Below are 26,685 nucleotides of genomic sequence, written 5' to 3'. Positions count from 1 at the left end.
CTGCTCTTAACCACTACACCACACTGGTGTATTGGCCCCTTGTTACATCTTTGCCAGCAGGCTGAAGCTTTCACAATCTACATCCATCCCATAATGCACCAGCCTATTTCAAATGCCCATTTCTATACACTGGACCTCTATTAACGGGGCAGAACATTATCCTATGTCGGCAACTCTACTTGAGAGAGAATAAAAAGGGAAATGGTCTCCACTTAGGTAGCAGACACCCACAAATGTGTATTATTTTGAAATTAAACATGCTGCCCAATTAGTTGAAATGAAACTTATGGGATTCCCCTCTGAGCATGGGTTGGGGCTGCACATGCCACTGGAAGGAAAGGGAACAAGCAAATCATCAACTTCTTCCATTGGTTTCAAATGGAGCAAAACCACATTTAACCTCACAGATTAAGAATATTTTTAAAGGCAAGTAATAACAGCACGAGGGACCAGATTATAAATTAACCACTTTATTGAATATCAATAAATTGTATATAATTATATATAAAAAGTTTTTAATCAGTATAAAATTGTGGCACAAAAATATATATAAATACCAGTGTACCTTTGAAATGTAAACATACCCTTTTTTGTTGTTGTTGTTGTCGATGAGGAGGAGGAAACAATGTACAAAAAAGAAAGATGCATTCAGAAGGCACCTGTCAATAGCCATAAATAGCTCTTTTGGCACACACCTGTCAATGGGCAACCTTCTCGACAGAGGCTGCTATTGTATCGCTTGACAAGTGCCGGCTATTAGTCACAGTTCTCTTGCGGGGGAGAAAAAAAAGCAGTTGTTAAAAGAAGTCATATTAACAGGTGCTTGAGTGCAGAGCGGCTCTGTAAACAGGAGGGCTTGTTTGAAACAGCTACCCTCAATGCCTTCTATAGACACTGTTAATCTCGGGAGGCATCGCTAATCGGCATTGTGCCGGTCAGAGAAGCAGCTGCCCCAGAGCTAAAGCAATACTGTATTACTGCATAGTTACACCTTCTATAGGCAGTGTATATACAATGCTGGACCGAGAAGGGAGGGAAGAATCAAGGTTGGTGCTTTGTTTTTAATACTTTTGTCCTTCATTTAGAGGCACGTCAGTTCAGGGTCAGTTTGTTACTTTCCTTCCCCCTCCCTCCTTCCCCCCATAACCCAAAGACAAAAAAAAATACTGTGTCAGTTCTGGACAGCTAGGTGCAAGGCTCAATCCTGCCAGGTGCTGAGAACATAAAGTCATTACTACGATTGTAAATCAAGAATGGGCCATGAAGACAGGCGTTCACCTCAATGGCTTTTCAAAGGCAGGTTTGGAAATGCAAACAGAACCTCCGCTTTCCGGGTAGTACACCAGAGTATCAGATGTGGGGGGAAAACAGGGATGAGTGCCACATACGGGTTCCGATTATGAGCACCTAGAGGTCAGAGGCCTAGCCCCATTTGGAGGAGGAATGCTGGACTAGACCAAATGGACCCTCACTGCGGATCCAGCAAAGAGGTTCATTTGTTTATTGTGGCCGAGAGTTCAAATCGTATGAAAGATCAGCATGCTCTCATTTCAGCAGCACCTTAAGTGTGACTCTGCCTCGGCCTGAGGCAAAAAGCATCCTGCCCCTGCCAGGGAAGAGACTGAAAAAAATTAAAATAAAAAGCTACCTTGAGGACATGGAGCAAAGAGGTGTGGATGTTTCTTTAAGGCTTGCAGCTGGAAACAACAGTTTGATAACACTGCCCTGGCAGCTCAACAGAAAACTACGTTCTACAGAAACTAGTTACAATACATGGAGGAGCACGGAGGAGTTCATGGCCTTTGGCAAGTCCTCAGCGGGTCCCAGTGCAGCCCGTTTCTTCGTGTTTGTGGAGAAGCGACATGCGGGAGAAAGTCCGGGAGCAGGTTTTGCACTGGTACTTCTTCACATCGGAATGGGTCTGCAGGTGGGCGCGGAGGTTGGACCGGTCGGCAAAAGCTCTGTTGCAGTGTGTGCAGGAGAAAGGTTTCTCACCTGGAAAAACAAAGGGGGGGAAAAAAAGAGGATCGGATCAGACACTGATACTTAAAGAGGCTGACCCAGGCATTTGGTTGAAACCAAATACCTGACAGCAGGTAGTTAACTGTTTACATCTTCACCTGGGTGACTCCGCAATTTTACATATTTGATTAATTATGTACATGGACTGCACCAAGAAAGACAGAATCCAATGTATCTGTATCCGATTTGAGCAGATTTGCAACAATTCCAGTAGCATTCCCTGGAAATCAATTCACTGAAACTGGTCAGAGATTCATGTAAACTGGTGTAGCTCATGGGGTTAAAAGTGCAATCCTAAGCAGTCACACTTTGGGTTGCACTGCAAGAAAATGAACTGTGATCTGAAAAATCCTGGCTTCAAATCCTCCCTCTGCCATCAGCTTAGCCAGTGCCTATACCAGGGGTGTCCAACTCTGGTCCTCCAGATGTTCCTGGACATCAGTCTCTAGTCCAAGAACATCTGGAGGACCAGAGTTTGACACCCCTGCTTTAGACAAACTCAGCCCCTTATCTGCTATTGAGAAGATAAAAACATTTCCAAGATACTGTAACTGTAAGGTACTGTAATGCTCTGAACAAGGATAACAGTCAAGCATTATTTAGTAAAATGGATTTCAAGCTCAGTTCTTAGCACTGTAACTTCTATTTCAGTCGACTCAGAAGCCATCCTCACGGAACAAAATCCAGCAGTTTTAAGCTTCACTGATTTCAGTGGGGGAGGGAGAGGAGGCATGCCCCCCCTACTTAATTCAGTGGCACTTAAAAACCGCTAAAGGAACTTGACTACACTCATGGAGTTTAGTGCAGCAGTTCCAGAAAGCATGGGTAGGGGGTTCTGGGGAGCCTTGACCATCACATGACCCAGCTTCAAAACCTCATTCTAAGTGACCTTAGACTACTCACTCCTTCCCTCTCACCCTACCCTACTTCACAAGGTTGTTGTTTGCTTGGAGGAGGGGACAGCAGTGTTGTAAACCACTTTAGGTTTCCACCAAGGAAAATAGCAGATTATAAAATCAAACCAATGACAAGAGTTTAATTAACTGTCTTGTCTGGATAAACTGAACTGTAGATCGATGAATGGGCCCACAGTAGGAATCTCAGCTATTATTATGCAACAGTCCAGATAAAATGCAATTAAATCCTCCAGCCTGCAAAATGTGAGTTCATTTTATCCAAAAGCTGGCTGCAGTCAGGAGTGTGCAAAAGATGGCACCTCCTTGGCATCAGGGTCTGGTCACCTTGGAAAGATCTCAGTTCCAGATTCACAGCCCTCCCTTTCTCCTCCTTTCCCCATGAACTCCTGCCTGCTGAAAAGGCACAAGGAGATGTTTTTGGGAAGTCACCAAACAGGCCTTGCTGCTTTTGGAAAGTCAAATTAAGTCTTGGGTGGGGAAGTGGGCAGGGAGGGGAAGAGAGAGAGAGAGAGAGAAGGACCACTTCCTTGAGGCATCATCTTTAGCCCTTTTTAAGAGGGTGTGAAATCAGCCCCACATAGTAACAATTAAACCATCCCCGGGCGACCCACACAAAAGGCAGCCTGGAGATGCATTGTAAATGTGATACTCCTTGGGATTAAAAGCTAAAAAAAAAAAACCTCCCAACAAGCTGGCAGCTGTGGAGTCTGGTGCCTGGGGCGTTACAGTAACAGGTGCACCGAGGAGCAACAGCATCCCTCCACTAAAGCACCTGCTTCTGATGACCCAGCAGCTTTGCCACTCCTCTCCCCCCACCCCGCCCACCCCTTTCTGAGATCCTTCCCACCTCCTGGGGGCTCCTATGGGGCACACAAGGATGCATCTCAGCACACTAAGGTTTCAAGGGAATGTCTGAGAAGCCCGGAAGGCTAGGCTGTGTTGATAAACAGAGAGCTAGAAAAGAATCCCGGAGTGGGAAGCAGAAAGAGCGAGCTTCCTGGGAAATCATCTAGCTTTTAAATGGCCGTGGGAGGGAGGGAGGGGGGGTGCTGGACAAGAGCTAGAGTTTGGTGACACAGCACGCGCTTCCCAGGCCAGACAGCAAAAGGCTCTCAATCACTGTGCTGTGCCCAGTGACTCAGGGCTGATTCATGCCGCTGAGTTCCTGCTCAGCTGACAAGGGTCAGGGCGAAGTTTGAGGGACTGGAGATGCGGTTATGCGGATCACATGCCCAGCTCATGGTGCACATTTCACTGCCCCACCCCCAACCAACCACAGCACCAGGGGAAGGACCACAAAAGGGGCATGATTTGGACAGTCACGTCACCAGTGTGCTTTTGCACAGGTGCTGTGCCCAGTTACAATCAGCACATGGGACATGCATGAAAGCTCTAGGGCAGGGGTGTCAAACATGCAACCCAGGGCCGGATTTGGTACCTTGTGGGGCTCATCAGGCTTGCGAGCCAGCTGAAGCAACCTCCTCCCCCCTTCCCAATTTGGCCTGGGGGGTCAGATCAGGAACCGGGCAAAGAAGGGGGGGCTCAGCTGGCTCATGTGCCCTCTCAAATTAGCAAGTCCACCCCATTTCAGGCTCACCAGTCCAGGTCACACGCACACAAGCCATTCTGGGGCCAGCTGAGGCAGACCCCCCCCCCGCCCCAGGGCCCAGCTGGACCATCCAAGTTGCATTTACATCATATCCGGCCCTCATAACAAATGAATTGGACACCCCTGCTGCAAGGGAACTGAGCTGGGGCGGACTGCCAGCAACTCACAAGCTCGGCTCAAAGATATCAGTTAAGCTATTTTTGTTTTTTCAAGCCGCATTTCGAGAAACCCTTATCTTCCCCTGATAAGCTGCATGCAGTGTTGACCTGCATCAGGTTGGGGGCGGAGGGGTCGGGGAGAGAAGAGATAAAGCACCCAGAGATAAACAGCGGAATGAGATTTTACCAGTGTGCGTTCTGATGTGGCCCTGCAGGAGCCAAGGCCTGGAGAAAGCCTTGCTGCAGATCTTGCACACGCAGGGCAGGGTATGGCTTCGGATGTGCATCTTGAGCGCTCCCAGGCTCACGTACTCCTTCTCACAGTACTTGCAGCTGAAAGATTTCCTGGCCTGGGAGTCACAGTGCAACTGTCTGTGCTTAGAAAGGCCCGCGAAGGTCGAATAGGACTTGCTGCACTGGCTGCAATGGAATTTCTCGGCTTCGGTGGCGGAGGAGGCCGGGCTGGGAGGGTCCGAGGTGGTCTTGCCGTCCTCTTCTTCGCTGGACAGGGAGGTCAGGTCCAGAGGTTTGGAGTCAGGGCTGGGGGGAGACGCAGGGGTTTTCTGGTACTCCTGCTCCGAAGCGAAGAAATTGGAGAGCAGCCCCGTGTCCCAGACGAGTGGAGGGTAGTAAGGGGCAGCATTCAGAAGATCTGGTTGCGGGACAGACAGGGAGTACTTCTCATACAAGAAAGGGGAGATGATCACTGTGAAAAGGCAAAGGATACAGAATGAGCGCATAAACCTTGCAGGCTGCGGGAGTCGAGAAAGGAGCTGGATTCTGGACGTGTGACAAACCAGGGGCCTCACCTGTTGCACCTGAGGGTCAGAAGACCCCATTCACAAAATTAAGGGTCTCCCGTCCCTTGTTATTCTCCCGTCCCCATTGGGGGACTGAAAAAGAAAGAAGCAATTCAAATAAAACCCAAGTTTTATTCGAATTGCAAACCAACCAGAGCCCTTCGGGGGTGGCCGACCTTTCAAATCCAAATAATAAATAAATATAAATAAATAAGTTTCTCTGAGTCTGGGCTCCCACCAGGGAGGCCAGCAAAATATAAACCTCCCAATAAATGCAGTGGCTTGTTTTTTTCTGGTTGCAGAAACCAATTTTCAGCTGGAACCAGGGCAAAGGACAAGATACTAACTAGATAGTTTCGAGGTCAGCGGATTTCAGGGCGCTCCAACACCGGGGTGGGGGATGGGGGGGTGGCTGGGTAAGTAGCCTGTGAGTTGCCCCCACCCCAGGGTGCACCGTCTCGGGATTCCCAAACAGGCGACAGCCCGAAAGTGCCCTCCGCCGCCTATCGGCACGGCCCCAGCCCCCGGCGCCCTCCACGTGGCTTGGCCCCGGGCGCGCCCCTTGCACCCGCCCGCCCGGCCCCGCGTCCCCCACCGCAAGCGCCGCGTACCGCTTTGGCTCTCCAGCTCGCTGTAGTTGGGCTTCTTGCTGGCCGAGAAGTGCTTCTTGACGAGGAAGGAGCGCGGCATGTTGCAGGCGGGGGCGGCTCCGAGCTCCTTCCCGGCCCTCGGCGGAGAAATCAGGGGCACCAGCAAGCCAGCCTCTGCCTCCTCGCGGGCGCGCTCTGACCCGCCGCAGCGGCCGCTGGACGGCTAATATGGGCCGAGCGGCGGGGGGCGAGGCGGGCACGCCCCCCGTGTCACTTGGCAGCCAATGGGCCGCGGAGGGGAGGGCTCCGGCCCCGGGCTGGCAGGTGCTCGGCTGAGCAGAGCCCCCGGCGCGGAGCCAGCGGAGCGCCCGCCTGGAGCCCCTGACGAGAGGCGGCCGCGCAAGTTCGCCCTTCTCCGAAATGGGTGCGCAGCAGCGCTCAAAGGCTGGGCAGATCTCTCTCTCCAACGCGGCCAGAGCACAAACGCCCAGCAAAGGGGAGGGGAGGGCTGGGGCGGTGGGCGCAGGCAAGGTGCCTGGCTGATTTCATCACGATCTAGGACAGGGGTCTGCAACCTGTGGCTCTCCAGATGTTCATGGACTACAACTCCTATCAGCCCCTGCCAGCATGGCCAATTGGCAGGCGCTGATGAGAATTGCAGTCCAATTGGCAAGGGCTGATGGGAATTGCAATCCACGAACATCTGGAGAGCCACAGGTTGCAGACCCCTGATCTAGGACACCCAAATCCACAGGCGCCTCAAGCCAATGTCTGAACACCAATGGAAAGAATAGGAGTGCTCGGGAGTTCAAGACTCCTATCAGGCTGATGTTGGGGAAGAGAGGTTAGGATGGGGACTGTGCCTCGTGTTCAACTGGTCTGAATAGGAGCTACTGAAGGGGTTTCGCTTTGGCCTTTTGCAGCGGGGACCCTTCGCCCTGCAAAAGCGCGTGCAAGTTTGCAACTTGAATAATACAGCGCCTGTCCACTTTGGCTCATGCATGCTGTAATTTTAACGCCTCCTCTGAGGGTGGCTCTGCTTTGAATTAAAGACAACAACCAATGAGCAGCCCGGGGGGGCAGGGAAAGCAAGAACGTTCCGCTCGGCGCCACGGACGCTCCGCAAGTTCGAAGGGACACGCGCGGAAGATGCGCGCGCTGGGCGGCCTTTTTCTCTCCTCTGTTTAGCAAAGGCTTGCCCATGTCGGCATTGCAAGACGACTGGCATCACTGGGGGGTGGGGGGTGGGGTGAAGAGGCGAGGGCGCTAGAAAAAAAGGGAAGATCCCTCCAAATGCCCTCCCCCCCGTTGCTGTGCAAAGTCCAAAGACTTGCCATGTGTGTAACTCGGCTCCAAGGGAATACCAGGGTCAGCATGGTGAGGCGAGGCGGGCCATGGGACATCCTCTATGTACCTTGAAAACCCTGCAGGGTTGCCCTCAATCAGCTGTGGATTGACGTCACAAAATATACATAAAATACATGAAAACATACATACATATAAAGTCAGGTAGTGGCAGCTAATTCTAGATCCGCCCTTGGATTAGAATAAATAGCGCGGGCAGCTAGGTCCACCTAAAACGGAGTGGCTTTGATTAACATCCTCAGGAATTGCCTGTCTGTCAAAGCGACTCGATAGGTGATATGTTCAGCGATGCACCAGCCCTCCTGAAGTAGGGAAGGTTCAGCCACGTTCGCTCACTCTTTTTTGTCTGGGCTGCAGCGCCCTCTCCAGGGTTCTTGGGATCTGCAACTCCAAGCACTCCATTCTGGTGATGACAGAGAGCATTTTTTCTCTCTTTCTCACAATACTAGAACCAGGGGGGAATTCATTGAAAATGCTGGGGGGAAGAATTAGGACTAATTTCTTCACGCAACGTGTGATTGGTGTTTGAGATATGCTGCCACAGGAGGTGGTGATGGCCACTAACCTGGATTGTTTTAAAAAGGGCTTGGACAGATTTATGGAGAAGTCGATCCATGGCTACCAATCGTGATCCTCTTTGATCTGAGATTGCAAATGCCTTAACAGACCAGGTGCTCAGGAGCAGCAGCAGCAGCAGGCCATTGCTTTCACATCCTGCAGGTGAGCTCCCAAACGCACCTGGTGGGCCACTGCGAGTAGCAGAGAGCTGGACAAGATGGACTCTGGTCTGATCCAGCAGGCTCTTTCTTATGTTCTTATGATGAGAATCCCAGTTTTGTCTCCCATTCACTAGTGGGCTAATCTGCCCTCTTTAAAATTAAAATGACAGATCAGCTGTCTGAAAATATTTCTCCCATAAGTTTTGAAGGTGTAACTGACTTGCAGTGCCAGACAGCCTAAACGGAGAGCCAGCGCAGGGCAGTGGTTAAGAGTAGTGGACTCTAATCTGGAGAACTGGATTTGATTCCCCCCTCCTCCACAGGAATGGTGGACTCTGATCTGATGAACTGGATTGGTTTCCCTGCTCCTATACATGAAGCCTGCTGGGTGACCTTGGGCCAGTCAGTTTTCTCAGAACTCTCTCAGCCCCACCTATCTCACAAGGTTTCTGTTGTGGGGAGAGGGGGGGAAGGCATTTGTAAGCTGCCTTGAGTCTCCTGATAGGAGAGAAAGGCAGGGTATAAATCAAAACTCTTCTGCTTCCAGTGTGTGTGTGTGTGTGTGTGCTGTTAAGTCACAGCTGATTTGTGGTGACCTTGTCAGCAGTAGCGTAGTGGTTAAGAGCAGGTGCATTCTAATCTGGCGGAACCGGGTTTGATTCCTAGCTCTGCCGCCTGAGCTGTGGAGGCTTATCTGGGCAATTCAGATTAGCCTGTGCACTCCCACACATGCCAGCTGGGCTAGTCACAGTTCTTTGGAGCTCTCTCAACCCCACCTACCTCACAGGGTGTTTGTTGTAGGGGAGGGAATGGAAAGGAGACTGTACACCCCTTTGAATCTCCTACAGGAGAGAAAGGGGGGGATCAATCCAACTCTTCTTCTTCTTCTTCTTCTTCTTCTTGGGTTTTCAAGGCAAAAGACTAAGAATGATGGTTTGGCACTGCCTGTCTCTGTGTGCACTGAGAGAGTTCTGAGAAAACTGTGACTGGTCCAAAGTCACTCAGCAGGCTTCAGGTGGAGAGGAGGGGAATCAAATCCAACTGTCCAGATTAGAGCCTGCCATTCTTAACCACTGTGCCAGTGGCTCTCTCTACTTAATTTTTGTTTTTATTTATTTTATTCATTGATACCCCCTCCTTTATCCCCACTGGGGGCCCAAAGTGGCTTGCATCATTCTCCTGTGCTCCATTTTATCTTCGCAGCAACCCTATGAGGTAGGTCAGGCTGAGAGTGCGTGACTGGCCCAAGGTCACCCCAAGGCACAAGTGGGGATTTGAACCTGAGTCTCCCAGAAACTGGTCCAACACTCTTAGCCACTACACCACCCTGGGTCTCTGTAAGAACGATTCTATATTAAGGCCTGTTAATAAACATTTCTATATTAGGATCTGATACAAATATCAATAGAGTAAAATGCATTTTATTAAGTTAAAAATTTTTATTGTCCTCAGCGTTGCTTTTTCTTTTAACAAAAGAGTCCTCAAGGGTGGGAGACTATCAATCATGCTCGTATTTGTCGTTTTTTTCTGGAAAGGAAAATGTCAAACCTTCAAGAGCCACAGCATTTAGGACAGGCGGCTGCTTAGAGTTCTACATTTATTAATCCCTTGAAATGACTGGTTTATATTTTATTAGATCTAAATATATCTGCATCTTTCCAGGCCTTTCATTGCCCAAGCCTTTAGGGGTAGCATAGCTTACAACTTAACTTTTAAAATCATCTGCGTGTTTGAGCAAAAGGCCACGTTGACCACATCTGTTCTCATACTATGTCTTCCACACCTGATTCTCATTCTGAATGTCAACGAATGTCCATGTCCTTCACTTTTAGCCTATTTTAATAAAATTTGCCCTCCCATATTAAAATTTGATCCAAGGATTTGGTTGATTAAATTAATAATGTACTATAGCAGTTAAAATGTTGGACTATGACCTAAGTGACCCCGATTCTCTGCCAGGGAAGCTTGCTGAATGACCCTGGGCTGGTCTTAAATGCAGTTCTAAGGAGAGTTACTCCAGTTAAAACCCATTCATTTCAGCAGGTTTAGCCTGGAGTAACCTCATAGGATTGTGATTTAAGCCTCAACTACTTCACAAGGTTGTTGTGGGGATAAAATGGAGGGGAAGGGAATGATCATAGAATCATAGAGTTGGAAGGGCCCCAAGGGCCATCAAGTCCAACCCCCTGCCATGCAGGAACACACAATCAAAGCACTCCCGACAGATGGCCATCCAGCCTTTCTTTAAAAACCTCCAAAAAAGGAGACTCCACCACTCTCCGAGGCAGTGAATTCCACTGTCGAACAGCCCTGACAGTCAGAAAGTTCTTCCTAAATGTAAGCCAAAGCAGGGTAGAAGGGATATAAATATGCTGAAATGATTTTTAAAATGCAGTCCTACCCCCCACTCCCAACCTGGTGCCTGTTTTTGGCAACAACAAATACATTCTGCTGGAATAACATGGCAGCAAAACATCTTTATTGCAAACAAGGAGTATGACGGATAATATTTTGAAAGGTATGTGCAGTACTCAACTGTATCCTTGATGGATTACATTGCTCCAAGCACGGACATGCAGCAACAAGTCCCAGAGAACTCACACCAAAGTAAACAACTTTTTCAAGCAACCTTGAAACAACACATGTTGTGAATAGCAGAGCTGACCAAGAATTTCAAGACAAATGGAAAACATGTGCCATATTACTTTCAAATGTAAAAAAATATTTACAAAATGAGATGCATATGGTAAGTATACAAATTATTCGTAACTTATTAAGGCTTTAATATTTTGTTGTTTGCTTGTGTCAAAAAAGGGTAAAAAATAAACATTGAATGGACAATTATATTAAATATAAAATGGTACAAAATCTTCGAAAACAACTATAGCAGTTACGTGTTAATGCTTTTCAAAACCTTCTTCATCTTAACATAATCTATTTTTTAAATTTCTGTGTATTCTTATTTTTTGTAAAAAAACCTTCTTAAAATATTGACATAGCAGGGATCAGGTAGGCTTACAATATGTTGGTCATGTTATGATTTTATAGAGCATTATCTGACATAACTATACTAGTTCTCCCAGGGCTCAAAACTGCAATGAAGAAAATGTCTGATTTTTTTACTAGTCACAGTTCATTCAGAACTCTCTCAGCCCCACCTGCCTCACAAGGTGTCTGTTGTGAGGAGAGGAAGAGAAAAGGAGCTTTTAAGCCACCTTGAGTCTCCTTACAGGAGAGAATGGTGGGGTATAAATCCAAACTCCTCTTCTTCTTCTCTAAATTTATTTTGTTATTTTCTTTCTGCTTCTTTTTTATTATTGGAATTTTTTCAAAAATTAAGGGAAAAGAAAGCGCACTTGTCTTTGAAAGGGGAAAACTTCCCTTGAACTCACTGAGAGATGCTTTGGATACTTTTCAAATAGACTCAAGGGGGATAAGACAATGTCATGAGAGCCACCCCCATTGTACTAAAGTGTCTTAGAAATGAATACAATCAGGTGTAGTTAAAGCAGGGTTACTCTGGGTGGACAATGACCAGTGGCCATAAAATTAAATCACTGTTGACTGAAAGGCTAAAGTTTGTTGGTCTGCTCTGAAACATTCAACAACTGCAGAGACCTAAAAGTGGGAGAGGCAGTTATGTGCTAACTGGGCAAGCCAAAAGTAGAATTGGAAAGGTGTGGGGGTGTTGTTGTTGAGCATTACTTAGTGGTGTGCAACAAGCTCTTAAACAGTGAATAGAGAGCATGGCCATTGTCCTCAGGGTGTGTGTGTGTACAGATTCCTCAGGGCTAAAAAGAAAGGCTTTAATCAGCTGCCCAGCCTGACCAAGTGATTAAGGAGAATTCTGGGAAAGCATGGAGATGACTTCATTGTGCAAAAACCTGTTTGGAGACAGGTAAGTCACGGGTGGGATAATCACCTGCCCTTAATTGCATCAGCCACCTGAAATCCAATCACCAGTGCTTAATCAAAGCAGCAGAGAGAATGGAGAACTGCAGCTCAAATGTGATAACGTCTGTGCAATTGGGCAAGAAATTCATTTGTTGTCATCACTGGAAGAAGGCGGAATAAAGTTGATTGTCCCCAGGGTAAGGAGTGGAGGGGAGATCTCAATTCCCCCCCACCCCACCCCACTCGAGACATCAGCACAATAACTGAATGCTCTAATGGCAGTTGGAGCAGCAAAATTAGAGATGTTCTCTTCTTAAAGCACCTGATCTCCCATTCTAAACACATGCCAGTATGGGGCAGTGTCAAACTAGGATGTGGGAAATCTAGGTTCGTATCCCCAGTCTGCCACCATATGGGCTTGGGTCACTCTTCGCCAAACCTACTTTAAATAGTTATCGTTGTATAGGTGAAATAATGGAAAACGACTGGTGTTGTAAGCTGCTTTGGGTCCCCATTGGTAAGGAAAGAATATATGAATAAATTAACTGAACCAACATTAATCTCCCATGTAGTCATACATCAGAAAGAGCCAAAGTGAGAGCTATTGTGGTATGGTGGTTAGAGAGTCATACTAGGATCTGGAAGAACCAGGCTTGCATTCCCACTTGCTGGGTGACCCCGGCCAGTCATTCTCTCTCAGCTGAACCTGCTTTGCAGGGCTGTTGTAAGGTAGAGGAGAGGACAATTATGTCAGCCTCCTTGGGTGCCCATTGGAAAGAAACGAAAATAAGTACATAAATAGCAGCTGTGCCACTTAATGCGACGCCAAAATCAAGGGCGGCTTCTTAGAAAAACTGTGGGAAGAGCACCACCTGGATTCCTGGTGGTACAGGGCTGAGTCAGGATCCAAAGAATAATAACAGCGTACATTTGCCCTTGGCATGAAAAGCACAGGAATGGACTGGATTTGTACCTACTTTTGAATACAATTCAGTCAGTCCCCATCTCAGGTGCAAATCAAGATCCGTTTCTGTTATTGCCCACTCTTGGAAGACTTTTCAGATACTAGCTGGATGTCATCCATTTGCAAGATCAAAGGAGTGTCTGTTATTCTCCCACATAATAAAGGACGGACGGATCAGTGCCTTAAATACTAACTAGTTTCTTATAGCTGACACTTCCATATTCCAGTACATTTTTAAAAAATTACGTATTTACAATATATTCAAAGTCATCAATGACATCCACGTAGGATATTTTCAGGATGTTAATAAGGTCCTGTGAGTCTGTATGGGTCCTGAGACCCTCACTGGAAAGGAACCTCCTGTGGGCTGCATAGTAAACACTGATGTGAGTAGTGGGTTACCATCTTGGCCAGGACTTAGCTGAAAGGCTTGGCAGACATTTCCAGTATCTGCATATTGTGGATGCTTGGGCAAACCTCTGCTACATCACACAATTTTGCTGGAGAAGAGGGCTCTCACTGGAGAAGAATTAAAAATGGTGTTAGTGATTGGGGCTCTTGCTCTAAATTAACCTTCAGAGGGACTGACAATGTGCAAAATATGGATTTGATCTGTTGACAATTCCCACCCTCTCAAAATGTTTTGGTTCTCTCTTAGTCATAAAACAATGTAAAATAGCAGGTTTACCAGCGGAAGAAAGGTTTAAATCATTAGCCATTTGACTAGCTCAAGAATTGGTATACCCACTGTACTCTTTGAAAGTGAGCATTATCCAGTGCATGAGTTTGGGCTTAAACCTCATTATATTTTTAATACGTTAATCTATTTCATAGCCTCACCTCAAAATGTGTGTATGTTTGTGAACACAAGCATTGTACAGTCACACTTATGATGAGTGACTCATCAGGAATCTAGTGTGAACCCTGGCTTTGTCAGAAGTGGGCATTCAGTCCAAATCACATCACATAAGGTGTGAAACAGCAACCAAATTCACTGCATTACCTTGGCCCAGCACCTTCAGTTCTCTGATCATAGAATCATAGAGTTGGAAGAGACCCCAAGGGCCATCAAGCCCAAACCCCTGCAATGCAGGAACACACAATCAAAGCACTTTATAATGATACTATATACAGAGTCTTCCTCCACTTAAAGGAACACAACAAGCGCTAACTTAGATACTCATTGGCTTATTATTGGAGAAGAAGAAGAAGAAGAAGAAGAAGAAGAAGAAGAAGAAGAAGAAGAAGAAGAGTTGAATTCATATCCCCCCCCCTTTCTGTCCTGTAGGAGACTCAAAGGGGCTTAAAACTCCTTTCCCTTCCCCCTCATGACAAACACCCTGTGAGGTAGGTGGGGCTGAGAGAGTTCAGAAGAACTGTGACTAGCCCAAGATCACCCAGCTGTCGTGTGTGGGAGTGTACAGGCTAATCTGAATTCCCCAGAGAAGCCTCCACAGCTCAAGCGGCAAAGCAGGGAATCAAACCCGGTTCCTCCAGATTATGGTACACCTGTCCTTAACCACTACGCCACTGCTGCTCCTTAATATAGTGTACTGGACCTCCCCCGCTTTCCTTTTTTTCCTTTTTCCTTTTCTTTTCCCTGTTGTTTGTCCTATTTCCGCTCTATATTTCCTTTCCTTTCTGCATGAATGAGTGATAGATCTGGGTGTGGGAATGGTATTTTATTAGAAAATCCCCCCTCCCCCCAAGGTTGAATATGACACCATAGATTAGATTACATTGTATTACTGTTTTAACAGCGTTTATTGTAAGCTGCCCTGAGCCCTCTGGGGAAGGGCTGCCTAAAAATCAAATCAAATCAATCAATCAATCAATCAATCAATCAATCAATCAATCAAAGAGAACCATCTGATGGACAAGCTGGATTCAGAAAAGAAAGAGGCATTAGAGATGATTAGAAATTTATGTTGGTTACTGGAGTATGCAAGAGGATTTCAGGAAAAAAATTAGCTTGTGTTTCATAGGTTACAGCAAAACTTTTGACTGTGAAGATCATGAAAAATTGTGGCTGGTTTTAAAGGAAATGGATGTGCACAACATCTGATTGTTTTGATGAACAACCTGTGCTCTGGACAAGAGGCTACTGCCAGGCAGAATATAGAGAAACAGAACGGTTTCCAATTGGCAGAGGTTTTAGACAAGGATGTATTTTATTGCCATTTCTCTTCAATCTGTATGCAGAGGAAAGATGGATTAGATTTAGATGAAGGCAGAATGAAACCAGGGGAGGAACATGAACAGTGTGAGGTACGCCAATGATACTTCATTACTGGATACTGCATTATGAGATGAAGGGAACGCTGTGAATGTAGCATACCTTGATTTTAGCAAGGCCTTTGACAAGGTGTCCCATGATATTCTTGCAAGGAAGCTAGTAAAATGTGGGCTAGAGAATGCTACTGTTAGATGGATTTGTAATTGGTTGACTGACCAAACACAAAGGGTGCTCATCTTTATCCTGGAGAGAAGTGACTAGTAGGATGCCACACGGTTCTGTGTTGGGTCTAGTGCTGTTCAATATTTTTATCAATGACTTGGATGATAGAATTGAGGGCATGCTGATCAGATTTGCAGATAACACCAAGTGAGTAGGGGTAGTTCATATCGCAAAGGATAGAGACAAAATTTAAAATTACCTTGACAGATTAGAGAGCTGGGCCAATACTAACAGTCTAACACTGTGGTGGCGAACCTTTGGCACTCCAGATGTTATGGACTACAATTCCCATCAGCCCCTGCTAGCATGGCCAATTGGCCATGCTGGCAGGGGCTGATGGAAATTGTAGTCCATAACATCTGGAGTGCCAAAGGTTCGCCACCACTGGTCTAACACAATGAATTTCAACACAGATAAATGTAAGATACTACACTTAGGCAGAAAGAATGAAATCCACAGATACAGCATGGGTGACACCCGGCTTGACAACAGTGCATGTGAAAGGGACCTGGGAGTTGACCACAAACTGAACATAAGTCAGCAGTAGGATGCAGCAGTCAAGAGAGCCAATGCAATTCTGGGCTCCTATTCAGATGCCCTCACCTATTGACATTTACTCACAGGTATATATATATATATATACCACTTGCTTTCCTTTCCTACTATCAGATCTCTGAAGATGCCAGCCACAGATGCAGGCAAAACATCAGGAGAGAATGCTGCTAGAACATGGCCATGCAGCCCGGAAACCACACAGCACCCCAGTGATTCCGGCTGTGAAACCTTTCGACAATACATTAATAGGACTATAGTTTCTAGATGAAGGGAAGTAATGGTACCATTCTATTCTGCATTGGTCAGACCTCACCTGGAATACTGTGTCCAGTTCTGGGCAGCACAGTTCGTGAAGGACATTGACAAGCTGGAACAGGTCCAGAGGAGGAGGATGACCAAAATGGTAAAAGTCCTAGAAGTGAAGTCTCTGAGCATGTGCAGCATTTGGTTTCTCTTATCACGGTGCAATCCCAACCACCCCCCTACAGCATCTGGAAGTTTACCTAAGATTAGCCCATTTATTTTAAATTCAGTTGCTATTATTATTAACAACAACAACAGCAACAAATGAATGGGCCCACGTGTGAGAAGACTTTAAAAAACTCTGTGATAGTATGACATAGCATAGACGATATGCAGTCTAATACAGAGAACGTGCCCCATTGCCTGGCTCCAGCTCTTGGGATGCTTGATTAGATGGCCAGACTTGATGTTATTGAGTATGTCACCACCTTATCTCACCCTATTGATTTGGAAGAAGGCCTTGGTGGGATAAGAAGGCCATGAAGGTGCCTCGTGCTGACTCAGCCCATTGGTGTATCAAGATAAGCAGCACTTCAGAGTTCTCAGGCTGAGGTATTTTACTACACCTAATACCTATATTTTGGGCAGTTTTTATTTTATGAATTTGATCTTTCTTTGCAAGGTCTAACTCAGTTTCTATTATCTGACTCAGATAATAGGATTTACGCTACTAGCAGCTAAGTTTTTGTGGACAGTAATTAAATACAAAAGGAGTTTATATTTCTTTTGGGGAATATATTAGTGAGATTCTGCTTGGTGGTCAGTGGGCACTTAAAGGAATATCATTTAAGTCAGCCCCTCATTTTCAATGGGAGATGCATGGAATTAAACCTGAGCAGAACCTCTGGTGATGAGTCGTGGTGATATTTCCAAGGACTGGTTTTCTTGTAATACCCCACCTTGCCCAGGTTACCTCAGACCTATATTCAACCACTGACTGTGACCTGCCCTCCCTCCCAGCATGATTGATATATAGTCAGTCAGTCCATCAGTCAGTGGTGGAAGAGTTAACCGTTATCCCACCCCACAGTCACTCTCGCCATACAGGGACACCTTGAAATTTCAAGCTATGTGACCTTGGAGTTCCAGTAATTGGAAATCCAGATGTGTAATTAAGCCCACAAAATATGGTGATGTACAGTACAGGTTGAGACTGCTATACTGCAAAAGGGGAGAGAACTGACTCCTGATTCCCACTGCACAGTTTCCCTGATTTTAAAAAAAAGTGTTAGGCTGTTGTGTTAGGTACTTGCCACGCAGGAATCTAACAACCCCCCTGCCATGCTGGAATCAAAGCATCCTGGCAGATAGCCATTCAGCCTCTGCTTTAAAACATCCAAGAAGGCTCCTCCAGAGAGAGAGAGATCCAGCTTGGGCTCATTATGGTCAGGAGTTGATCGAAAGTTGGATCTGGCAATAGAATAACTAAAAGAATCTTGATCACTCAGTGCTGATATTTCTGTTTTCATGCTTATGTAAATAGTACAGAAAAGGTAATTTTTTTTACAGTGTGCCTACTTGATATGCTGTTATTTCTCCCTCCCTCTCTTTTTTAGATTGCACTCTGTTTCCAATTTTAATTTAAAATAGAGTATTTCTGGAGATAGCTGGTTAAGTGTGTGGAGTAACTGCATTTGGCAGTCTTAAGCCCTCCTCCCTTCTTTCCCTGTTCTGTTCACTCTCTACTATCGGACTTGAGATTGTAAGCTCCTCAGGGCAAAGATTGAGACATGCCTGTGAAGCAAAATCACGGACAGTACTGTTATAAACTAAGAACAGTTCTTTTATTTGCAAATGTACCTGCTGTAGTTTGGCTATTGTGTACTGTTTTACTGGTTGAGCTACAGAGCTGGATCCAGTCTGTGAACTCAGACACAAAAGCCACATTAAAATGTAGGGTTTAGATAAAGGAAGAGCAGCCGGCTGCGGGTTTGAAAAACCAAATTGTAAACAGCAGCTTGTGACAAAATCTTAAATATATGGGAGACGGGGAAAGGAGACAATGATTGTAGACAGTCACAGGGATGCAAAAGACACACCACACACACCTGCAGTGTAATCTTCTTTGATTAGGAAAAACCAAATTGGCCCAGTTATTTTTTAATTGCCCAGAGCTCTTAATCAAGTTGGATGTTCAATATTTTTTTTAAAGGTGGGGGAGGGGGAGGAAGATCTTTAGGGCATTTCAGATCTGCTGCATATACGGAAGACTCTTGGAAATGGAGACCAGAAAGCTCTAAAGATTTCAAGTACAGAATGCTGGGTGCAAAGTTAAACTCAGGATGCCCCGTTTCTCCTTTTGCGTGTACAAAAAAACAGCAGTTAATCAGAACATTCAGAAGAGAACTTTGGAAGTCCTTATTTTAAGAAAGCTAGATATCCATCTCAAGTGATACACTAACTGAAGATTGTCTAAGGCTCATTCCGCACATGCAGAATAATGCACTTTCAAACTGCTTTCAGTGCTCTTTGAAGCTGTGCGGAATGGCAAAATCCACTTGCAAACAGTTGTGAAAGTGGTTTGAAAACGCATTATTTTGCGTGTGCGGAAGGGGCCATAGGGAGCTTAGACTCTTGAAAGCTTACACCCTAAAATTCTAACGTGCTGCTGGATTCAAGTCCAACATGTCTACTAATTGAAGAGGATCTGGTGAAAATAGCTTCATCAGACCCAGTGGAAAACTTTGTTGATCTTTAAGATGGTCCTGGCCAGGACTTGAATTTTGTTCTACTACCAAAAAGGGATACACTTGCTTTCACTTGTGGGAATTCTGAGAAGAGTAGCAGAGTATGACACAACCCCATGTTAAGAGTTATTTTTGATTGCATTGCTGTCACATTCTACTGAGATAAAGGGAGTAGTTCACACAATGGATAACGCCATTGTCCCATTCTATCTCTACTAGCTCTTGCCAAATCACTGATGAAGTGCTGTAGATGACTTCCACCTTGCAGTCAATCAGGCTGGAAAGAGTGACTCACCAAAGCTCATGCTAGACGAAAATCTGCTAGTCTTTAAGGTGCCACGCTGGACTCCTTGTTTTATTCAGTTTTCCAAAGGGGACACCTGACAGCCCTTTGCAGCAGCAACAAATCTCCTGGCGCTTTGAACGCTAAGAGAATAATTTTCTACAGCATTTGAATTCTCACCATCTAAAGTGGCTTAAATTGTTTCAAAATATGCTAAACTATGCCTAGGGTTGCCAGTTCTGGATTGGGAACTTCCAAGAGATTGTCAAAGGCTTTCACGGCTGGATTCAACTGGTTGTGGTGGGTTTTCCGGGCTGTGTGGCCGTGGTCTGGTAGATCTTGTTCCTAACATTTCACCTGATGCATCAGGCAAAACGTTAGGAACAAGATCTACCAGACCATGGCCACACAGCCCGGAAAACCCACCACAACCAGTTCCAAGAGATTTGTCATGGACCCTGTGGTTTGAAGATAGGGTTGCCAGATCTCCCAGAATTACAACTGGTCTCCAGAAAAGATAGATCAGTTCCCCCTGGAGAAAATGGCCACTTTGGAAGGTGGACTCTACGGCATTACTGAGGTCTCACCCCACAGTTGGGATCCAACAGGTTCTCACCAGTTCCCGAGAGTGGGTTACTAATTATTTGTGTGTGCCGAGAAGGGGTTACTAATTGGGTCCGCTTTTCCATCTCCACGCCCTCGCCTTCCCGAGAGGCATACTGCCTTTGAACATGAAGGTTCCATACAGCAATTGCAACTAATAATGTAACTCCCTGAACTGGGTTAATCCCTTCCAGGTACTGCAATTCATTGATTCTCAGCCTTTCGTACCTTTTATCTCACCAGTCTCTATCAAAGAACCTGTGTGTTTCACCATTGCTGTGTTCAGATTTGTGAGTTGGGGCATTTTCTATAATGTGATGATGATTTAGAAATGACCTGGTGCCAAAAAAAATTGGGGGTCGTGGTGGGGTGACTGCCCATGGGGGGGGGCATCCAACTCAGGTTTTGCCCAGGGCTCAGGTTTGCCTAGGTACGCCTCTGCCCCCTTTGCTGGGGGGGGCTGGCGAGGGAACCTGTTACTAAAATTTTTGGATCCCACCACTGTCTCCCCCCACCCATCCCCCAGTTATTCTAGTCACCCTAGTGACTTACTGGTTAAATTTTTACTTGAAGATAAGGATTTCACCATTTCATATACACTGTCTACATTTTGTTACATTGCTAGCCGAATATGGAGATCATGGGTGTCGTGTGAAATTGCTCAGTAGCTGTTCATTAACACTGTTGCTGTGCTTGTATTTTAGCCTTTTTGCTGGTTTATGACTATATGTAATAAAATGAATGAGGTTGGTCCCCTTCACAACCCCTGCCTCCCTAGGCTGCACGCCCCCCCCCCCCAAACCTCCAGGAATTTCACAACCCAGCGCTAGCAGCCCTATTTGGACTTCAGTAGGGTAAACTGCCAAATTCCACCCTCCTAAGTAGCTGTTTTTTGTTGTATGGAGATCAGTTGTAATTCCAAGAGATCTCCAGGTCCCACCTGGAGGCTGGCAAGTCTACCCATCCTCTGTACTTCCCCAATAAGTGAAAGGTGTTTGGGATCTGGTTCTGGTTGTGGTCATCCAGCTTCAACATCCTACAACCCATTCTTGCCCTCACCATTTTGTGAAACAGAAGTCCACGGGCACCTTAGAGAGTCACAACATGAACACTTGTGAGCCACGACTCAGTTCTTCAGATACGTGGAGGGCAATCGACCACCACCATCCCACAACTGAGTCACCTGATTATTCTTTCACATCCCAACGAAACATGCCCCAAATGAGTGACACATCTGGATAAGCACAGTAGAGCCAGATGTTGTTCTGCCTCAGAGAGAATTCTGTCGATGGGTTTCAGGACAAGCAGTTGTTATTCTCAGCTGGGTACAGAAAGGAGGGAAATTTTTAGAGAGATCAAATGGCCATAAAATGCAAAAGAGCCAGTCTATGACATTTCTATGTAAAGCCCAAATGTATACAAGATAAGCACAGTGCCCGTTTGCAACAGCAGGAACTGGTGATAGCAGCAATGTTCCTAGCTTTGCTAAGCTGTTTAACACCTGTAGCATAAGAGGAAAGGGCTGTGCCATTTGCTGTCTGCAAGAACGGAACCACACTTTGTGGAGTGTTTCCCTTTGAAGTTATTTTGGTGAAGAATGGAGATCCTCAGTTCAGAGACACAGAGTCCTGAGAGACTGAGATTTTGTTTTTTTTACACTGGTTTCTGGATTTTGCCATTTTTGATGGCCATTTGTACTGGTGCAGGGACAGACTGGCTTGTTTTGTGTTGACAGCAGAAGGCCATTTTGACAATTGATGCCATGCATCAGACCGATGAGGCTTTAGTGGCACGGCTGGCTGTATTCAGTCCTTTGACAGAGATGCCCAAGTGAAGATGGAGATGATGTTTACAGGCAGCAAAAGTCTTAACCCCAGTACTAAGCCTCTTGACTTCTATGGATTTAGGAGGGTATAATACTTCTTAGGATGCCCTTGACCATAGGCTGGTTTGTTGCAAGGGCTCATTCTTGATGGTGTGTGGCCCCACCCCCCCCCCCCCCCACCCCCCCCCCCCCCCACCCCCCCCCCCCCCCACCCCCCCCCCCCCCCACCCCCCCCCCCCCCCACCCCCCCCCCCCCCCACCCCCCCCCCCCCCCACCCCCCCCCCCCCCCACCCCCCCCCCCCCCCACCCCCCCCCCCCCCCACCCCCCCCCCCCCCCACCCCCCCCCCCCCCCACCCCCCCCCCCCCCCACCCCCCCCCCCCCCCACCCCCCCCCCCCCCCACCCCCCCCCCCCCCCACCCCCCCCCCCCCCCACCCCCCCCCCCCCCCACCCCCCCCCCCCCCCACCCCCCCCCCCCCCCACCCCCCCCCCCCCCCACCCCCCCCCCCCCCCACCCCCCCCCCCCCCCACCCCCCCCCCCCCCCACCCCCCCCCCCCCCCACCCCCCCCCCCCCCCACCCCCCCCCCCCCCCACCCCCCCCCCCCCCCACCCCCCCCCCCCCCCACCCCCCCCCCCCCCCACCCCCCCCCCCCCCCACCCCCCCCCCCCCCCACCCCCCCCCCCCCCCACCCCCCCCCCCCCCCACCCCCCCCCCCCCCCACCCCCCCCCCCCCCCACCCCCCCCCCCCCCCACCCCCCCCCCCCCCCACCCCCCCCCCCCCCCACCCCCCCCCCCCCCCACCCCCCCCCCCCCCCACCCCCCCCCCCCCCCACCCCCCCCCCCCCCCACCCCCCCCCCCCCCCACCCCCCCCCCCCCCCACCCCCCCCCCCCCCCACCCCCCCCCCCCCCCACCCCCCCCCCCCCCCACCCCCCCCCCCCCCCACCCCCCCCCCCCCCCACCCCCCCCCCCCCCCACCCCCCCCCCCCCCCACCCCCCCCCCCCCCCACCCCCCCCCCCCCCCACCCCCCCCCCCCCCCACCCCCCCCCCCCCCCACCCCCCCCCCCCCCCACCCCCCCCCCCCCCCACCCCCCCCCCCCCCCACCCCCCCCCCCCCCCACCCCCCCCCCCCCCCACCCCCCCCCCCCCCCACCCCCCCCCCCCCCCACCCCCCCCCCCCCCCACCCCCCCCCCCCCCCACCCCCCCCCCCCCCCACCCCCCCCCCCCCCCACCCCCCCCCCCCCCCACCCCCCCCCCCCCCCACCCCCCCCCCCCCCCACCCCCCCCCCCCCCCACCCCCCCCCCCCCCCACCCCCCCCCCCCCCCACCCCCCCCCCCCCCCACCCCCCCCCCCCCCCACCCCCCCCCCCCCCCACCCCCCCCCCCCCCCACCCCCCCCCCCCCCCACCCCCCCCCCCCCCCACCCCCCCCCCCCCCCACCCCCCCCCCCCCCCACCCCCCCCCCCCCCCACCCCCCCCCCCCCCCACCCCCCCCCCCCCCCACCCCCCCCCCCCCCCACCCCCCCCCCCCCCCACCCCCCCCCCCCCCCACCCCCCCCCCCCCCCACCCCCCCCCCCCCCCACCCCCCCCCCCCCCCACCCCCCCCCCCCCCCACCCCCCCCCCCCCCCACCCCCCCCCCCCCCCACCCCCCCCCCCCCCCACCCCCCCCCCCCCCCACCCCCCCCCCCCCCCACCCCCCCCCCCCCCCACCCCCCCCCCCCCCCACCCCCCCCCCCCCCCACCCCCCCCCCCCCCCACCCCCCCCCCCCCCCACCCCCCCCCCCCCCCACCCCCCCCCCCCCCCACCCCCCCCCCCCCCCACCCCCCCCCCCCCCCACCCCCCCCCCCCCCCACCCCCCCCCCCCCCCACCCCCCCCCCCCCCCACCCCCCCCCCCCCCCACCCCCCCCCCCCCCCACCCCCCCCCCCCCCCACCCCCCCCCCCCCCCACCCCCCCCCCCCCCCACCCCCCCCCCCCCCCACCCCCCCCCCCCCCCACCCCCCCCCCCCCCCACCCCCCCCCCCCCCCACCCCCCCCCCCCCCCACCCCCCCCCCCCCCCACCCCCCCCCCCCCCCACCCCCCCCCCCCCCCACCCCCCCCCCCCCCCACCCCCCCCCCCCCCCACCCCCCCCCCCCCCCACCCCCCCCCCCCCCCACCCCCCCCCCCCCCCACCCCCCCCCCCCCCCACCCCCCCCCCCCCCCACCCCCCCCCCCCCCCACCCCCCCCCCCCCCCACCCCCCCCCCCCCCCACCCCCCCCCCCCCCCACCCCCCCCCCCCCCCACCCCCCCCCCCCCCCACCCCCCCCCCCCCCCACCCCCCCCCCCCCCCACCCCCCCCCCCCCCCACCCCCCCCCCCCCCCACCCCCCCCCCCCCCCACCCCCCCCCCCCCCCACCCCCCCCCCCCCCCACCCCCCCCCCCCCCCACCCCCCCCCCCCCCCACCCCCCCCCCCCCCCACCCCCCCCCCCCCCCACCCCCCCCCCCCCCCACCCCCCCCCCCCCCCACCCCCCCCCCCCCCCACCCCCCCCCCCCCCCACCCCCCCCCCCCCCCACCCCCCCCCCCCCCCACCCCCCCCCCCCCCCACCCCCCCCCCCCCCCACCCCCCCCCCCCCCCACCCCCCCCCCCCCCCACCCCCCCCCCCCCCCACCCCCCCCCCCCCCCACCCCCCCCCCCCCCCACCCCCCCCCCCCCCCACCCCCCCCCCCCCCCACCCCCCCCCCCCCCCACCCCCCCCCCCCCCCACCCCCCCCCCCCCCCACCCCCCCCCCCCCCCACCCCCCCCCCCCCCCACCCCCCCCCCCCCCCACCCCCCCCCCCCCCCACCCCCCCCCCCCCCCACCCCCCCCCCCCCCCACCCCCCCCCCCCCCCACCCCCCCCCCCCCCCACCCCCCCCCCCCCCCACCCCCCCCCCCCCCCACCCCCCCCCCCCCCCACCCCCCCCCCCCCCCACCCCCCCCCCCCCCCACCCCCCCCCCCCCCCACCCCCCCCCCCCCCCACCCCCCCCCCCCCCCACCCCCCCCCCCCCCCACCCCCCCCCCCCCCCACCCCCCCCCCCCCCCACCCCCCCCCCCCCCCACCCCCCCCCCCCCCCACCCCCCCCCCCCCCCACCCCCCCCCCCCCCCACCCCCCCCCCCCCCCACCCCCCCCCCCCCCCACCCCCCCCCCCCCCCACCCCCCCCCCCCCCCACCCCCCCCCCCCCCCACCCCCCCCCCCCCCCACCCCCCCCCCCCCCCACCCCCCCCCCCCCCCACCCCCCCCCCCCCCCACCCCCCCCCCCCCCCACCCCCCCCCCCCCCCACCCCCCCCCCCCCCCACCCCCCCCCCCCCCCACCCCCCCCCCCCCCCACCCCCCCCCCCCCCCACCCCCCCCCCCCCCCACCCCCCCCCCCCCCCACCCCCCCCCCCCCCCACCCCCCCCCCCCCCCACCCCCCCCCCCCCCCACCCCCCCCCCCCCCCACCCCCCCCCCCCCCCACCCCCCCCCCCCCCCACCCCCCCCCCCCCCCACCCCCCCCCCCCCCCACCCCCCCCCCCCCCCACCCCCCCCCCCCCCCACCCCCCCCCCCCCCCACCCCCCCCCCCCCCCACCCCCCCCCCCCCCCACCCCCCCCCCCCCCCACCCCCCCCCCCCCCCACCCCCCCCCCCCCCCACCCCCCCCCCCCCCCACCCCCCCCCCCCCCCACCCCCCCCCCCCCCCACCCCCCCCCCCCCCCACCCCCCCCCCCCCCCACCCCCCCCCCCCCCCACCCCCCCCCCCCCCCACCCCCCCCCCCCCCCACCCCCCCCCCCCCCCACCCCCCCCCCCCCCCACCCCCCCCCCCCCCCACCCCCCCCCCCCCCCACCCCCCCCCCCCCCCACCCCCCCCCCCCCCCACCCCCCCCCCCCCCCACCCCCCCCCCCCCCCACCCCCCCCCCCCCCCACCCCCCCCCCCCCCCACCCCCCCCCCCCCCCACCCCCCCCCCCCCCCACCCCCCCCCCCCCCCACCCCCCCCCCCCCCCACCCCCCCCCCCCCCCACCCCCCCCCCCCCCCACCCCCCCCCCCCCCCACCCCCCCCCCCCCCCACCCCCCCCCCCCCCCACCCCCCCCCCCCCCCACCCCCCCCCCCCCCCACCCCCCCCCCCCCCCACCCCCCCCCCCCCCCACCCCCCCCCCCCCCCACCCCCCCCCCCCCCCACCCCCCCCCCCCCCCACCCCCCCCCCCCCCCACCCCCCCCCCCCCCCACCCCCCCCCCCCCCCACCCCCCCCCCCCCCCACCCCCCCCCCCCCCCACCCCCCCCCCCCCCCACCCCCCCCCCCCCCCACCCCCCCCCCCCCCCACCCCCCCCCCCCCCCACCCCCCCCCCCCCCCACCCCCCCCCCCCCCCACCCCCCCCCCCCCCCACCCCCCCCCCCCCCCACCCCCCCCCCCCCCCACCCCCCCCCCCCCCCACCCCCCCCCCCCCCCACCCCCCCCCCCCCCCACCCCCCCCCCCCCCCACCCCCCCCCCCCCCCACCCCCCCCCCCCCCCACCCCCCCCCCCCCCCACCCCCCCCCCCCCCCACCCCCCCCCCCCCCCACCCCCCCCCCCCCCCACCCCCCCCCCCCCCCACCCCCCCCCCCCCCCACCCCCCCCCCCCCCCACCCCCCCCCCCCCCCACCCCCCCCCCCCCCCACCCCCCCCCCCCCCCACCCCCCCCCCCCCCCACCCCCCCCCCCCCCCACCCCCCCCCCCCCCCACCCCCCCCCCCCCCCACCCCCCCCCCCCCCCACCCCCCCCCCCCCCCACCCCCCCCCCCCCCCACCCCCCCCCCCCCCCACCCCCCCCCCCCCCCACCCCCCCCCCCCCCCACCCCCCCCCCCCCCCACCCCCCCCCCCCCCCACCCCCCCCCCCCCCCACCCCCCCCCCCCCCCACCCCCCCCCCCCCCCACC

The 26,685-nt window shown here is 54.6% G+C and overlaps 1 protein-coding gene across 1 annotated transcript; it reads right to left on the bottom strand.

Moving 5' to 3' along the window:
* Positions 1–454: 454 nt before the first annotated feature.
* On the bottom strand, positions 455–6,308 carry SNAI1 (snail family transcriptional repressor 1). The gene is made up of 3 exons (XM_048498592.1): positions 6,118–6,308; positions 4,894–5,412; positions 455–1,995 (listed from the first exon to the last, which is right to left on the bottom strand). The coding sequence occupies exons 1-3, from the start codon at positions 6,194–6,196 to the stop codon at positions 1,814–1,816; spliced, it is 780 nt and encodes a 259-aa protein (XP_048354549.1). The 5' UTR covers positions 6,197–6,308; the 3' UTR covers positions 455–1,813.
* Positions 6,309–26,685: the final 20,377 nt, after the last annotated feature.

The sequence above is a fragment of the Sphaerodactylus townsendi genome, linkage group LG05 (genome assembly GCF_021028975.2).
Source record: "Sphaerodactylus townsendi isolate TG3544 linkage group LG05, MPM_Stown_v2.3, whole genome shotgun sequence".
NCBI lineage: Eukaryota > Metazoa > Chordata > Lepidosauria > Squamata > Sphaerodactylidae > Sphaerodactylus > Sphaerodactylus townsendi.
Note: the sequence above shows the minus strand (reverse complement) of the source record. Positions and strands in the feature narration are given on the sequence as shown.

Bases quoted from the DNA above. Each gene is read 5' to 3' on its own strand.
- SNAI1 (XM_048498592.1), bottom strand. From the start codon at position 6,196: ATGCCGCGCTCCTTCCTCGTCAAGAAGCACTTCTCGGCCAGCAAGAAG. The intron at 5,413-6,117 runs GTACGCGGCGCT...GCCTTTTCACAG, and splicing joins CGAGCTGGAGAGCCAAAGCG to TGATCATCTCCCCTTTCTTG. The intron at 1,996-4,893 runs GTAAAATCTCAT...TTGTTTTTCCAG, and splicing joins CCACATCAGAACGCACACTG to GTGAGAAACCTTTCTCCTGC.